The 15802-nt window shown below is 45.1% G+C and overlaps 2 protein-coding genes across 3 annotated transcripts; one reads left to right on the top strand and one right to left on the bottom strand.

Moving 5' to 3' along the window:
• The first annotated feature begins 893 nt into the window (after positions 1-893).
• Positions 894-15419, top strand: LOC135397060 (zinc finger protein 234-like). Of its 2 annotated transcripts, XM_064628390.1 has the most exons (4): positions 894-994; positions 4519-4654; positions 9164-9543; positions 13516-15419. In XM_064628390.1, exons 3-4 carry the CDS (start codon positions 9427-9429, stop codon positions 14413-14415), a joined length of 1017 nt encoding a protein of 338 aa, XP_064484460.1. In that variant the 5' UTR covers positions 894-994; positions 4519-4654; positions 9164-9426; the 3' UTR covers positions 14416-15419. The 2 variants fall into 2 exon arrangements, with proteins under 2 accessions (XP_064484460.1, XP_064484459.1); XM_064628389.1 differs by lacking the exon at positions 4519-4654.
• Positions 3418-7294, bottom strand: LOC135397061 (protease inhibitor 1-like). The gene is made up of 4 exons (XM_064628392.1): positions 7163-7294; positions 4415-4615; positions 3635-3814; positions 3418-3562 (listed from the first exon to the last, which is right to left on the bottom strand). The coding sequence occupies exons 1-4, from the start codon at positions 7203-7205 to the stop codon at positions 3558-3560; spliced, it is 429 nt and encodes a 142-aa protein (XP_064484462.1). The 5' UTR covers positions 7206-7294; the 3' UTR covers positions 3418-3557.
• Positions 15420-15802: the final 383 nt, after the last annotated feature.

Genomic DNA, 15802 nt, shown 5'->3' on the forward strand with positions numbered 1-15802 from the left:
ATCAAGATAGGGCAGGATCACGTGGGACATCGTTCCATTGACTTATTATTTGAACATAAAATATTTTTTCAATCAACACGCAAAAAAAAGAGAGAAAATAATTCGGAATTAAAGGCTATACTAACAAAGGTGAAAGAAGGATGACATCGATTAAAGACAAAAAGGTTACAAACACGCCCTCATTACTTTTCTGACGCACCTCGTAGGTCACGGGCCACGCAACATTCCGTGCCTTTTTTCGGTGTCCCTTTAATATTGAAGACTATTCAAACGTCGAAAGATGTCGCCTTAACGACCGCATCTAATCTCCTGGCTCGCATGCAAATGAGAGATCGAATTCTATCGCCCATTATATCTTGACCGTTCGCTATGTATAACCTCGCCCCTGTCTCCGTGTGTGCTTGAGAACGACGCGAGCGGGTACATAGATGGTAATCTTTCTAATCCATTCGATTGCAAAAGTACGGTTTCCAAGACAACACGCAGAAAATTATGGTTGCATTGTTTAATGGACAACAACCCACTATATCTTCAAAAAACTCCGGAGAGGTAAAAAGAGGACTGAAAGATGGCTCATTTAACGCATTTGGCACGTGCGGCTATCTCAATTGATTCCTTGAGAAGTATCCGCAAAATATGCCCTTCTTTGCACAAATGGAAATGTTCAAGCTGGGATATGTGCCAAATTTCCTCCAACGGTTTGTAGTACAATATTTCGTTGAAGCGCTAAGGAGGAGCGATGTTACAGCATGCGCTGTAAATACGAGTCTCACCAGAACGATGTTTTGCGGTTTTTGTTTTGCCTCGCGGCCGTGGTTCGAGATGTCGCTCTAATCGCTTCCAGTGCGAGCGTCTGCTTTTTATCAAGCAGTTTATCTAGTATACTTGTCAAGGCCGCGGAACGTGAACAGCTAGCGTTTTGTGGAGCTATTTCAGTGGGACCACGCCGAAGGCCGCGCAAAGGCGCCAACTGGTCTCTAAAACTGCACACAAGGTGAGTGGTCAGCTCCCTGCAGTGTTGTACGTAACGTCGTTACAATGAGGGTGGAGCCTCGGGGTCCGGGCGATCCATGGCCCGACGGGTTTTAGCGTCATCAGACGTGAGGAGGGAGGCCCGATTAGGACTCACCGGAGTCATGCCCCGAGGCCAGTATTGTCGTTTTTCGTTACCGAACTCTGTATCGTTCATTCTTCCTTCACCCGTCATATCTCTTAGTTTTAATGATTATACCTAGCACGGAGCAGTGACGTGGACAGCTTTACCAAGGATAACAGTGTCTTAAAAAAAGAAAAATAGAGAAGTAGAAAAATAACTGTTGAAACGGGAAGCCGGGTCGAAGGATGATTCCTAAAGCCGAGGATGATGAAGCGGGCACACGACGAGGAGAAAAGAAGGGAGGGCATAAATAGAGAAGCTTGAGGATAGAATGAAGTAGTGTAAGCAGAAAGCTCCCTGAAACGTTACGACTGTTTTTCTTTTTTTTTTTTATGTTTGAGTGGAACGTCTTATTCAGCGTCTGTGCAGGCACGCTTACTGAAAAGCGCAATAGGATGAGAGAGGCTAACAGTCGAACGAGAGTGTCTAAGCTGTATGATATATATTCTGCTTGTTCTTTTTCTTTTTGCAAAGCTCTTTTCTCTCAAAATTGTTTCATCACAAAGTATAGTTGCTGTGTGGATTGTTCACGTAAGGGAGATTTCGATGTTGCAGATTTCGTGGGACTTCTTATTTTCGGTTCAAGTACGGGGTAAAGTAACGCGTTTCTTTTTTTAGTAACAGTGTCGATATCGGTATCTCGCTACTTTTTCGCAACGCTTTCGGGTAAAAAAGCGCGTTCGTTATACGAGCAAATACGGTATGCCCATACTTGTATACGTCACAAAACAAACGTAACTGCATACTGTTACTCGTTACTAACGAGTTACTTTTCCGTTACAAATCATGTTGCAGAACGCCAAATTCTGCTATCATGCTTTAGTTTTCACCGATACTTCATACTGAATTTACTTTCAGTAGCTCTTGCAGCTCAAAATGTCTATAGCTTATTTTTCTGCTTTTTCTTTAGAATGCATCAGCGGCGAAACTCAACACACGCTCAACGGAAGCACTTGAAGGAACAGACGTATCAACCTCAAAAAAAAAAAAAAAAAAAAGTTCATGCACACGAGGGAAGTGGGCTTTTCATTACGGAAAGGCCATAATCCCCCGTAGTATGAAGAAATTCCGTCAGCTCCTGGTCACCGTAGACCGCGGTGCACTTGCGGAACCCTTGCGCAAAAGGACGACAAAAAAAAAAAGAAAGTAACGGGTAAAAGAAGTAACGGGTTATCAATTTTTTGTAACGAAATACGTTACTACGGTTACAGTTTCTTGGAAAGTAGCTAAGCCGTTACTTCGCTGCCAAAAAAGTTACAAGTAACGCGCGACATACAACTCGGCGTGCGCCCTTCAAAATCACGCTTCTGTCGTTGTGTGTCTATGTTGACCAGCTTTCACGTGATGGAGTTGTCCATGATGCTGTCACGCTCATATCTCATGGTCCCCAATGGCTTTTCCAAGTAGATGTCATGTACTTTAAAGTGACAGTCCGGTCGAAAACACAGGTCCGGGAAACACTGCCTTCCGATTTCTAATATTCCTCACAACTGCTGTGCAAAATATTTCTGAAGAAATCGTAACGCACGATTTATAATCGATTTTTTTTTTTTTCTATGCCGCAGTTGGTCCTGCGTAAAGGCCGCAGCGAGCTCTCGCGTGACGTGCATAAAAGCAATGCCGCACGTGACTTGCGCATGCCTGTTTGCGCGATACTTGGTTGTTGCGTGCTAGCGTTTGCCCATTATGAGTAGCAATCATACGTTATGCAGAGCAAAATGCAGAGTAGCGTCAATGTAAACACAGGTATCACGACCCAGCCTTCGATTCAGTACACTCATAGAAAGAAACACCTGTCTGCGTTCCCAGCAACGGCGCAGTCCTCCGCTCGACTTTCTCCCTTGGGGACGTCATGCTCACGTGACGGCTGACGTACATAGAGGATCCTTGGGGCAAGGAGTATGGGAGGGAGAAAAAGCCTACAGTTTGCAATACGAGGGAGAAAAACGAAACAGGATGTCTTCAGAGGAGTAGTTTTTATTCTGGTTCTCGAAAACCACGCCAGGGAACTTACTTCTTGGTAATGGAAGTGCGAGAGCGTGTTGGTTGGTTGTTGCACTGAAACATGATGAGGCAACGCGACGGAGACACAGACAGAGGACGCGCGCGCACAACGCTATCCGTGTATGTGTCATTTGTGTCAGTGCCTGTGTCGCGTTGTCTGGTGTTTCAGTTATTGGCAGCAATTCTTGCAAGTCTAAAAACCGTAGCTAGATAAGCAAGTAAACCAGAAAGAAAAACATAGACAATCAAAATTAACGACGCGTTAATTCTCTTTACTGAAGCAGATTATTCCAGTTTTTCAAACATTATCCTTCAATAAAGTGCGAAACAGAATAAAATAGCCAGTCGTCCTTACAGCCGTTGACGTCTACATGGTGGTACAACTTGATAGTTGGACTCAACCTGCAATTAAAACGGTAAAGATTTCAAGATTCAAGAAAGGTGAAATTCGACCGTCTGCACAACTCTACGTACCAGCACAGGTCTTAGTGCAGTCCCTGAGGCGCCTGAAGTTATTCGCGTCTCTCGATGCGGAACAGTTGGTTTGGAACTGCATGCATTGTCCTCTAGCGGTGTTGAAATAATAACGCGTCCTTTGTCTGCGTCCACCGCAGTTTCTGGGTTCCCGTACCTTGCAGACAGATGCCAGAGGCGCTGAAAGACAGGTAGAAGGATGCATATGGTGCCATTATTACACCGGTTTTGTTACCGGGTTACGTAGACAGAACCCAGCGTTACGGTACCGAAACTCGAACACGTCTAGAATCGGTGTTCAATTTGTGTCCTTAGACTTCAAGTGAAGAAGGAGTTGCGTTGGGGTTATGTGTTTACCTCCCTACGCTCTCTTGTTCCTCAACGCGCCTTGAAGAGATCCTAGGCACGAAACGTCCTTCAGGGTGGAACGAAGGTACACGTAAGACGCCGTACGCAGCCGTAAACGCTGTAATATGGCCTTTAATTACGTACACGGCACATTCGTTATAGCTTATAGGAGACACACGTCAAAATTCGTTATGGCATTGGAGGTTCGTTGTGACAAGGATCGAAGTGCTCACGACCAAGAAAACGTTGTTGCTTGTAAAAATTACAAATGCGTTCCGTTTAACTACAGTCAGGTTCTGACGACAGCGTGGGGCAACTTTTTTTCATTAGTGCAAAAGTGGGCAATGCATTTTCAAAGCCACCGTTTTTCATTAACGTTCTATAGCACATCGCGTTAGCCTCGGTTCCCAGCACATGTAGCTAGTACCTTACCCATGCATGTCCGCTGACAGGCCTCTAATGTCTCGAACTTGTTTCTGCCTCCTTCATTCATGCACCCTCTGAAAGTAAACGCACGACATTTCCCCCTGGTGTAGTAATACAGTCTGTGGCGCTCTCTGCAACTGCCTCTGGGACGTCCAGACAGGTTGCAGATGTCTCCGCCTTCACTGTCTTGATTCCTCCTGGACCTTGCTGTAGCGTTGGCAAAAGAGAGAGAAAGCGTTAAAGGAGGTAAGAACTCCTATTTGCAGCTATTTAGTTACGGGTGTAATAGGTGTAATAGTGTCCCTCTACGCTTCGTAATTCTATTTACAAGTTCTTGTTCAATACTTCTCCTTCGTAACGGGTGCAGCGGTAATACAAAAAACGCATCCCCCCCCCCCCCGATACAGGCGAGCAGACGTACCGCCATCGAGATACCTCTATCCATTGTTACGTCATTTGCAGTATTGTAGCACCCAATCGACGCCAACGCGGAGGTACACACAACGTCGTCTGCTCTAGTCTGTCGGAGAGCAGTGTAGAAGCAGCAAGAAAAAGTGACGAACTTACGCGGATTGGTAATAAGGACTAAAATGCTGCACAGAAAATGTGGCACCGTACAATATAGTTCTGCGCTTCATTCGTTTGACGCGCCTTGTTCTCTACGATGTGGTGCAGTTCACTTTCTTTCTGCCAGTGACGACGACGACGGCGGCAGCACACAGCGTAGGCATTTCGTCTACAAAGCTCGCGGGCACCTTTCTTTCTTTCTGCACATGCTTTTTGGGATAAACCCTAAAATATGAAGATAAGAAAGGCTCACTTTCAAAAACAGTGGCGTACCGAACGATCTTGGAACAGAGCCGAGTTAACCGCGATCGCATTGGTTGGACACGGACCTATCGGATTCATCTACACTGAAGGTGTCACAGCCAACAAGTTAAAATCGTCGTTTGGCGCCGACACAGTCGGCGGGCGAGCTTGGTCGAGTTCATAGATCGAGGACTTTCTCCAAACTGTAGATCTCGGTTACCTGTTGGAAGCCCTGGGTTTGATATTTACCCACAAAAAACAATAGAAATAATACAAATGGACTTTCAAATTTACTTTTGATTTTTAGAGGAATATGTGCAAAACGAAATCGGGATCAGTGCAAGAAGTACCGAGCGGTATATTTGGGACGGGTTGTCGACGTCTTACATAAATTGTAGTTACAATTGGAAATGAAAGAAAAATATGGAGATGTTACTTTCGACCCAGCCAAGACATCTACTTCAAAACGCGTTTGTGGGTGGAAAACTAATGCCAGAAGAAATGAAATTACGTGTTAACGTGAAACTACATGCATTTGGTGAGGGACAACTGTTCAGCTCAACCGAAATGCTTTCTTAGCGGTATGTTTCATCATATGCGCGGCTTTGGAACGAAGCAATATATATTCATTGTTGATAACATCAAAGACGTCATGCTGTTACTTGTGCAAGTCACCATTGCTCAGTACTACATCAGAGCACGAATCATGGTAGCAAAGGAACAGTCACAATATTGTAGTCAGCTGACACTACTGATGCTCGTATTACTGAATGTAAATTGTTATTGGAAAGTATACATGCGAGTAATGCTCTCACGCTGCGTATAAAGTACACAAGTACGCAAAAACGTGTGCAAATGAGTGAATTCGAGAAACCGTGCTGTGGCCATTATGCTCTTCGGATGTTAATGCTTCTTCGGGGTCATTGACCATTTTCGAACAGTTTAAATTACTTTGGGTCAAAAGCTTACGGAACGCGTGAGAATCAGTGCCAGAGTCAGCCAGTCGATAAGCGGGAAATCGAAATCGCCGAGTAAGGCAGTCTTAAAGACTGGAGAAGCGGTAGTGTCTGAAAGTCATAGTAGAGTGACAAGTCCTATATGATATCCTGAGGACGATAGACGGACACAAGAACGAGATTAGAATATATCATATTGCAGTGACGATCGCCTATCGAAATCGAGGCGTCAGTGTGTATTGTCAAGATCGTAAATTGTTTCAACTGCCACACTCTAAGGAAAAAAAAAAAAACAAGTAAAATGGAGAGTAATTGCAGCTTCTAGTCCCCGAGACTGCAATTACTCTCCATTTTAGTCCCCTAACCCCGACATTTACTATCCAGGACTGCAAATTGTCACAAAACTTCACAAATGGTCTTCCGAATGCAACAGTCAACGTAAACATGTGCTCTTCGTCAATTTGAATGTATAAGACTCGCATAACCTAGACAACTTCACAGTCTTCCGCCCATACAGTGTAAGAAACAGTTAGCGGTTCCTTCTTCACAAACAGCGCCCTATGTCTATGTGGCAAAATTTTATATAACACTCAATATATTTTATATATCACTCTTTGGTATATCACGGTTGGCGGTTTGATTCGAAGAATTCTCATTCATGCACACCAATCATGTACTTGGGACTCTTAGAACATAGCGTGAAATGCAGTCTCCAGTCTGTGACATTCATTTACTCGCGTGCATATACTCCCGAAAGGGACTATTTTTTGTGGTAGTACATGTAGTCCCCAAAAGAAGTAAAATTACTGCGTCTTTTTTTCTTAAAGTGAGAACAATAAAGTCAAAATTACAAGTTGCAGTATCATCGCGTCAAGCAAGTTCCACAAGGAACGATGTTTCCACAAAACTAACATCGAATGTGTTCTGAACGGACTTCGAATATTCTGAGTCTGGGCAGCATATCACATTGCATCGTCGTTAAACTCACCAGGGATCGCTCCGATAAAAAGGAACAGGAATATCACTCTCATCTTCAGCTCAGCTTACGACGCACTCTCGGGTGAATAGCGTATTGTGCGTTCGTGTCTCTTCGTCAACCCTATGGGTGCGTCATTCTTACGTGCTGGCCTACCAAGAATTATGAAATATACAACAATTGAATTGTTAGGGTCTAAAACTGTCAGTAGCAGAGAAACAATACTGTCTCTCCGCACCTGTTGTGTTCCGGAGAACAGAAAGAAAGAGCTGTCATGCTCACAACATTGTTCTGAGTCTCGTGGAGGAGGTGGTGGGTTAAAACCGCAGGGGTGGCATCCAATGTATTGCTCAGTAGACGAAAGCGTGCAGTGCGAACGTAATGCATCCTGGACAGGTCCTGGTCGTACGTCACAGCAAAAGTCAATGCGCACGTGACCTTAAAGATGGCGCCGCCCGTGATCAGCGGCCAAACCGTTTGTAAACAATGGTGTTGGGGTTGTTTCTGTGCGAATTTTTGGATGTCTTTCGGTCACGATAATTATTTTTATCCGATAATCCCGAAGCAAAACGCGCAATTTTGCGCATAAGGCCTCGTACTGTTGACGACTTCCAAAGATGTGATGACGACCGCGCGTTAAGATTCACTGAGCCGATGCGATATACTTAAACTAAGGAGAAATGGTCTACCATGTTGTGGAAGAAGCACCGCATAGTTTACGCTGGCAAAATACGTTCATCTCTTGGCGTTATGACGAGGGGAATATGTCGGTAAGCGGCAAACGACGTGTAAAGAAAGTCACATGACCTGAAAATGACGCATAATGTAAAAACCCCGAGACTAGGGAACACGAAGGCACAGACACAAACACGAAGTCTCAAGAGAGACTTGAGACTTCGTGTTTGTGTCTGTCCCTTCGTGTTCAGTAGTCCGGGGGTTTTTACATTATGCATCATCTTCATCAGCTCGCTTGCTACCTATAGCCATTTTTTCATTATCAAAATGACGTTTTCTACGGCTTGCGACCAGGACAAGATGGCAGTTCGGCCAAAGTCACCCGCTTGAGGGTAGTTACAACAATGGTGGGTTTGTGTCACCCCTGTGGTTAAAACATGACCTTGTCTTCTTGTGTGTATTTTCGTATGCTTTTCTTATTTGATACAGATGTTAGCTTATTTGGGGCTGCCTACTGCACGAGTCACCCTATAGCGTCAATTTAAATTTACTGGCGCATTAGAAAAAAAAGAAAAAGTGGTCATGATAATGCAAGGAGCAAAACCGATCATCAATACCATTGTTTGATCTTGTTTATACAGGTGTTTATACAGGTGGAACACGTCCTGTGGTAATTCCGTATAATCATACTATGTCACACAGGCTTAAAAAGGCGTTTTCGAGGACGGGTGTCAGTGTACTATTTTCGGCCCCGAAAAAGTTACGGAAAGTGGCGGGGCGTCGACCTCGTTCTAAGGGTAGCTCCTCGGAGTGCGAGGTCAGACATATGCGGCAGTTCATACCGTGTGTATCTGGTGTCGTTTATAAGATTCCCTTATCGTGCAGTAGGTGATATGTAGGGCAAACCAGTCGGTGTGTCAATCATAGGTTGAGGGAACACAGTAATGTTAAAAATAAGAGGGAGGGATGGCTGGCCCAACATTGTAACACCCCAAGCAGCACAATGCACTGAAAGTCGAGTGCAATAGGGGTGGCCTGTATGTGTTTTATCAATGTTCTTTAGTTTCACAAGCCTGTTCAAGAACTTCCACCTACCCGTCCACCCCTATTGCACTCGACTTTCAGTACATTGTGCAACTTGGGACGTGTGGATGTCAAGGGGGTTTTGCGGAGACGGAGTGTATTGGGAGACACAATGACACATTAACCAGGGAGATAATGGAGGCTGCTGAGATAAGCAGAATGGGAATCTATGGAATCTAAATGGAATCTATCAGTTTGTCCATCAAGGAACTTGTCGCTGCCGTGTCCTTAAGAAAACACATATTTTGTTTGCAGGTTGTAACATGAAGAGAGGCACAAAAGCCTGCACGACACCATATCGAGGAGTCTCCTCGAATCCATGTATTGCGCTGTAGTGGTCTTCAAGGCAGACAAATATCTCGTCGTTACGGTGCCAGGTGACTCGGGCTTGGAAAGCACCTTCCGGACGCACTACCTTCCAGGGATATATCCTTCGGCATCGACGTAACCTCATACAGGTGCCTCGCTGCAATGAGCCCTTCGAGTCACACGTAGCGTGCACTGCAGTCAGCTGGGCTATGGCGCGGAAGGCACAGGAAGGCTGCGCGGAGGAAGAGCAGCACAAGTGCATAGTTTGTGCCACAGTACTCCGCGGTGATTATGCATTCAAGAAGCACTTGGAGACTCACAATGAGGTGAGCACGACGTTATGGTTTCGTGCCGAACCGATGTTTTTTCTTGCGAATTCTCAAAAAGAGCATGGAGGTACTCAAAAAAGAAGGGAACAAATACGAGCCCAGGGAGACACGTTTGTACAAGAAGTGCAAGTGCATCGCGCAAGAGAGCGTGGCGGGTCCGAAAAGTTAGCGCGCTACGCGTCGTCTTTTCTCTCTCCCCTTTTCTTGCGGATGTATTTGGCGTATCCCGTCCGCGTCTCGCACAGCGCAGTCGACCGATCACTTTGACCCACGCTGTAGCAATCTATTATCGGCAGCCAATAAGAGCGCTCGTAAGACCTGACGTCACAAATAGCCAGTAGGAGCTGCGAGAGGTCGACGCCGCTGCGCGCATTCTTGTACGAAGTGCCATCCACGTGTGTGGCATCCATCGCGATTAACGTGTATATTCGACGCTTGTTAAGCTCGGGACAATATGATTTTGGGTCAACAAACCCATCAATTCTTTTTTTGTTGCACTTCAAGTGTTTTGGGTGCTGGGAACTAGCTAAGCTGGCTGTAGCTTTTCTTTTTCAGTTTTCCCCATCAAATATTATTTGAGGAAATAAGCATTCAATTCATTCAATTCAGCTTGATTTGTTTATATTCGGGCCGGTTTAGGATTTGCCCCGATGACCAAATCAGAAGAATAAGGCAAGCTAGCCAGTGTGAAGCACCTGAGGTCTGACTGCTGTTCTGTGTGCCTGTCCCTAAGTAGGTTCCTCATAATTTATGAACAGCTCGCTTTATGCCGTCTAATTTACTTGTAGCCCATGGTGAGGGCTTCTGTTTCCAACATAAAACTGAATTATAATTTTTACTTGAACTGAATTGAACTGGGCTTAACGTAACGGAATTCCAGGGCGCAGTCAGTGAAACGCAAAACAACAATCGCAGCACATAATCTCCATGGTGATACACCTAAGTTACATACAGGAGCGCTTTATCCATAAACCTAAGCACGGAGTGGTGTTGGAAAAATATGGGAGGTGGGCATTGCGTAGTGACTGCTTAACGTATCATTATAGTGATATGTGTCTAAAGCTGAAATAGCATGCCCGGCCCCTCCCGGCGGGGGATGCACCGGTAAAATGTTATGGGGATTGGGGTGTAGGGGGTGCTGAGGGTGCCTGGGTAAATCACTGGAAGAAGCAGAACAGCTCAAAACGGAAAAACAGTCAAATACATGAAAGCCGCTCAAACACGCTGCATCTCATACCACTTGAGTTGTTGCGTGTCTATCCTGTCCGTGTTTATGTATACAGGGTGTTTGCTCTGACGTGTCCAGAAAATATATTTGAAGCGAGCGATAAAAGAAACGCAAGTGGCACTTTTCTGCTACGTGAGTAAGAAACAGGTGCTGCTTCACCTGTTCCGTATTCAAGTTGCTGAAAACTATTGCTCGTTTCTCTTTTATCGCTCGCTTTAAGTAACATTTCTGAACACGTTAATGCAAACACCCTGTATATATTTATATATATATGTTTGTAAGTGGTCAAACGTGGCCACCACAATACTGGACAGCTGTTCCGGCCTTACCGGCCATTGCCAGCTGTACGCAGGCAGACAACGTTTGAGGGTATGGTGTCAGAAGGTTGTATAACACGTGGTGTCCCTTATATATTTCGCAGGCTATGCACTGGGCTTTTTGTGGTGTGTTAGCACACCCTGACGGGAGGAATCACGTGTTACGTGAGGTTCTGATGCCATCCGCTCAAACGTTGCCTGGCTGCGTACTGCTCACGACGGCCAAATCAGGCCGAAACAGCTGTGTAAGGCGCATTGGGATGATGAGAGATATAAGGGTGATTTCGCTGCATTTTCAATAAAGTCGAAACAGCTACCAGTTGATATCAGTTACAGGGGGACCACATATAAAGTGGTAAATATCTATGCTCCGGTAGATAACTACCTACGGAATATATTTTTCAGATCACTCGACGGATATATGCTGGGTGGGGGAATGCATATTTTGACCGGGGATTTCAACTGCGTTTTGCGTGTAGGATACGATAAGATAAAGGTAAGTGAGAGACCACAGCCTTGGAAAGCGAAAGAGCTTCGTGGGTTTGTGGGTGCTCACAGGTTCGTAGACTGGGAGCTCTTGTACGGAAGTTTGTCTGGATATACATTTCATGCGCCTGGTAGAGACGTAAGACTAGATCGCGTCTATGTTGCAACAGATTTACAGCAGGAAACTCTGGATTGTGAAGTCCTCAAAGCTGGGAACGCTTGCTTTTGTTATTAGTGACCACGATATAGTCATGCTTACCCTTAAAGCGGGGCAAGGGCCAGGTAGACGTCCAAGCAGGTGGCGCTTAAACACGTTGCTGTTAGAAGACGAAGAGGTTGTCAGAGGAGTAGCCGAACTATTACAAGCAGAAACTCCAGATGTGATAGCGTCAATTGAATGGTGGGACAATATTAAAGAAAATATTGTAGGACTCTTTAAAAAGTGGGGTAAAAGACGGACTGAAGAAGGGAGGCGCACCATTTACTCAGGTGGAGTTTTCGATGCTTGCGGGGGTTGGGGCTCGAAAGCGTTCCCCAACAAGAAGCATATACAAAGAACTCCAAAACTTAATGAGATTGAAGATAGACCACAGCCAGAGGACATCATGGGGAAAACTTACACACACTGGCTTGACGTAACAATGAAACGAAATGTACTATGACGTTTCAATGCCTGTTCGGGCATCATCATCAGAATGAAACAAGAAACAGTACGCTATCCGAGTTCTACTGATAGCTTAGTCATGACCTTGTAGCAATCAGGTAGTGGCCCTTTGTGACTGTTACATGCGTTATCATCACGGTGAATGTGCCAACCCAAGCAGCACAATGTACTGAAAGTCGAGTGCAATAGGGGTGGACGGTATGTGTCTTATCAATGTTCTTTAGTTTCACGAGTCTGTTCAAGGCCTTCCACCTACCCGTTCACCCCTATTGCACTCGACTTTTAGTACATTGTGCTGCTTGGGAAGATTCCAAAAATTTTCTTACCCTCCATCTATGCTCGTGTGCCACGGTCTTTGCATTGCGAAAGTCAAAAGAATGACCTGTTTTTAGCACGTGCTCGACAAGTTCTGTGCGATGATTCACTGCCGGTGGCTTTGATATCTTTGGTGTGCTTTCAGTCTCGTGGCTTTCTTTCTTCCGGTTTCTCCCACGTAGCAGGCACTGCATTGTTGACATTCCGACGTGTATACAACACCAGATTCTTCCATGTGGGGCACAGGGTCTTTGGGATGACATAAAATATTATATAGTGTTCTGATGGGTTTGAAGGCTGTGTGTACGCCAAGTGGTTTTAAAATTCTTCGCACAGCTTCTGATAGGCCCCGAACATTGGGAATGCATACAATGTTTTCAGGAGTGGGGTTCTTCTCATGAACATCAGACATTCTAGAAATGGTACTTTTGACGAAGTCGACAGGGTAATGGTTCTTGGTGAGGATGTCACTTGATAGGTTATGTTCGGTTTCTCTTGCTTGGCGAGTGCTTGAAACTGCATCTAGACGTTTGTAAAGGCTTCTGACAACAGCACGTTTGTGTTCAGGTGCGTGGTATGAATAAAAGTCTAGGAGAGATCCAGTGTCACATAGTTTGCGGTAAACAGAAGTGTTAATGCGTCCTGACTCGTCACGAGTAAACTAAAATGTCAAGAAAAGGAAGACTATGGTTATTCTCCTTCTCTATCGTAAACGGTATGTTAGGGTGAAGGCTGTTAAGTAACGTATGAAATGGAGTGACATCCTCGCGTTATAGAAAAACGCGATCGGATGTCACTTCATTTCATACGTATCCAGGTACAATAAACAGAGGTCCAGGGAAACTATTGCGCATTTCTATCGCGGAAATTAAATTCCCCTCGAAAACTGCATGAAACACCTATGCTCTTCCTACCAATCGGTGTCAACTACAGTTGTAACATAATCCTTCATCATGCAGCCGTTCGGGGAAGAACACTTGAAGCTTCTGGCACACAAGCTCCCGAACGGACGCCTGGAATGCCTCATATGCGGGACCGTGTTGGTTGACAAGCGCACCTTTCGGAATCACTACCAGGGCTGCCACACGACCAAGAGACGGTTTGAGTGCCCTGTCTGCCTGAAACGCTTCAAGGTCTCCAGTGCCTACATCATCCATCGAGAGATCCATTTTTCGAACAGACAGCGCTACGAGTGCAAAACCTGTGGCAAGGTGTTCTCCGGCAAACCTCAGTTTCGGGCCCACGTTGAGGCGCATTCGGCAAAAAAGGAGCGCTGCGAAGTATGCTTCAAGTACTTTGCGGGTAACCTTTTACGAGCCCACTATTACAAACATACCACGGCATTTCGGGTGCGGTGCAAGATATGCGGAAAGGAAGTCAAGGAGAGATGCATGTATGTTCACATCAACTTTGTGCATCTCGGACGAAGTGATAACATATGCGCCGTATGTGGAGCAAAGTATAAAAATCCCCATGCATTCGTCAGTCACATGCGGAGACACACTGATGAGCCCGTCGACGTGTGCATCATTTGTTCGAAACCCTTCTACAGGGAAGATAGTTACGTAAGGCACATGGAAGGTGTTCACGGATGCGGGATCAAGAAGTGGTCGTGCTCCATGTGCACAAAAGATTTTCTCACAAAGGGGCAGTTGGAAGCCCACACCCCGGTGCACACCAAGGAGAAGCCCTACAAGTGTGAAGTGTGTGGAAAGGGATTTGCCTGGAAACACAAAGTCAAAGATCACATGAAGACGCACAGCGAAGAACGGCCATTCCAGTGCAGCTTATGTAGGGAGGCGTTTAAGTGGAAGCACAACCTCGCCAACCATCACAGGGCAAAGCATGTCTCTCCTTAATGGCCGCAAAATGTCGCAACTCAAGACAGGGAATCAGGGTATGTTCTCTTGAAGTTTGCCGGATATTAGAGTTTGTATGGAACCGATGTATTTTGTATGTATTAGATTAGAATTGTGTATGTATGAGAATTTTTTATGCAACTCGTGCTTTCCAGGGAGTTTACGGAACTCAAAGCTCCTTAAACTTTTCCACAACAGCAGCAGATGCATGATGGTCATTTACGTACACGACATAATGAACAACAAGTAAATCATGACTATGGCATGGGCTGATTCAACGCCGGAGAGCAGAACGATACCCCATTATGCACGACACATTAGGTGTGAACGGTACGCGTCTATTGAAGCGACAACGCTACATATCTCGACTTTCCTGAGTCTTCATGTGGCTCTTCTTCCAGCGGTTTGGTTACGCGGTAGGTTGTTCTGTCGTCCGTAGTTCCCTCGGTCGTTCCTGTAACTGTCCCTGTTCGCGGGCTCCTCGTATCAACGTTTTGTAATAGCCGTCCCCGTACTCTCGGTAGTATCCAGTATTATATCCCGCTTGGCTGCCGCACTAGTGTCCTTGGTAGTTGCCAGTTCGGTATCCGTCGTAGTATACTTTCTGGTATGCTTCTTGGTCACCTTGGTACCTTGTGATTGTACTTGCTGGCCAACTTGGTATCCTCCGCGGTGGTCGTCTCGATATCTGTGTATGTAGCCAGTCAGGTAATCTGGCTTGTCAGTGTTTCTACCTGTACATGAGAGAAAGAAAAATTTGGAGACCAGTCGGGTAGTGGTTAGCTGTGGAAAGTTAAGCTGTCTGCTCAAAGTGTTTTAACTGTTTGCGGAAGTAGTGTACCAAATTTTGTATTTCGTTCTTTGATTTTGTTCTGACCTGTTTGCTACTTCTATGTTCGTTTTCTGTGAACTTCAAACTCTGTGCTAGAAAGGTAGTGGTTTGCCTTATTGTACTATATGAATAAAGACATGCCTGGTCCTGATATTTATTTTAATGTAATTTACTTGGTCTATATAATTTTTTATCAACACTGTACTGCTCCAGCTAGGCGGCAAAAGCACAGGGGAGAGGTAAGTTAAGTGAAAAAAAAAAGTTACCGCATTATCACTAACTTGACAAGAAAGACACATGCAGCTGAGCCAGGTACCAATAATTATGCTGCAGAAAGAAAAATCACATAAACCATTCTAAAGGGTATCGTTGGTATCAAGATAGGGCAGCATCACGTGGGAGATCGTTCCACTGAGGTACTGTTTTAACATAAAATATTTTTTTAATCAACACACACACACACAAAGAAAAAAGAATTAGGAATTAAAGGCTATACTAACAAAGGTGAAAGAAGGTTGAGATCGATCAAAGAAAAAAAGTTTACAAACACGCTCT

This window comes from Ornithodoros turicata, chromosome 6, assembly GCF_037126465.1.
Source record: "Ornithodoros turicata isolate Travis chromosome 6, ASM3712646v1, whole genome shotgun sequence".
Taxonomy (NCBI): domain Eukaryota; kingdom Metazoa; phylum Arthropoda; class Arachnida; order Ixodida; family Argasidae; genus Ornithodoros; species Ornithodoros turicata.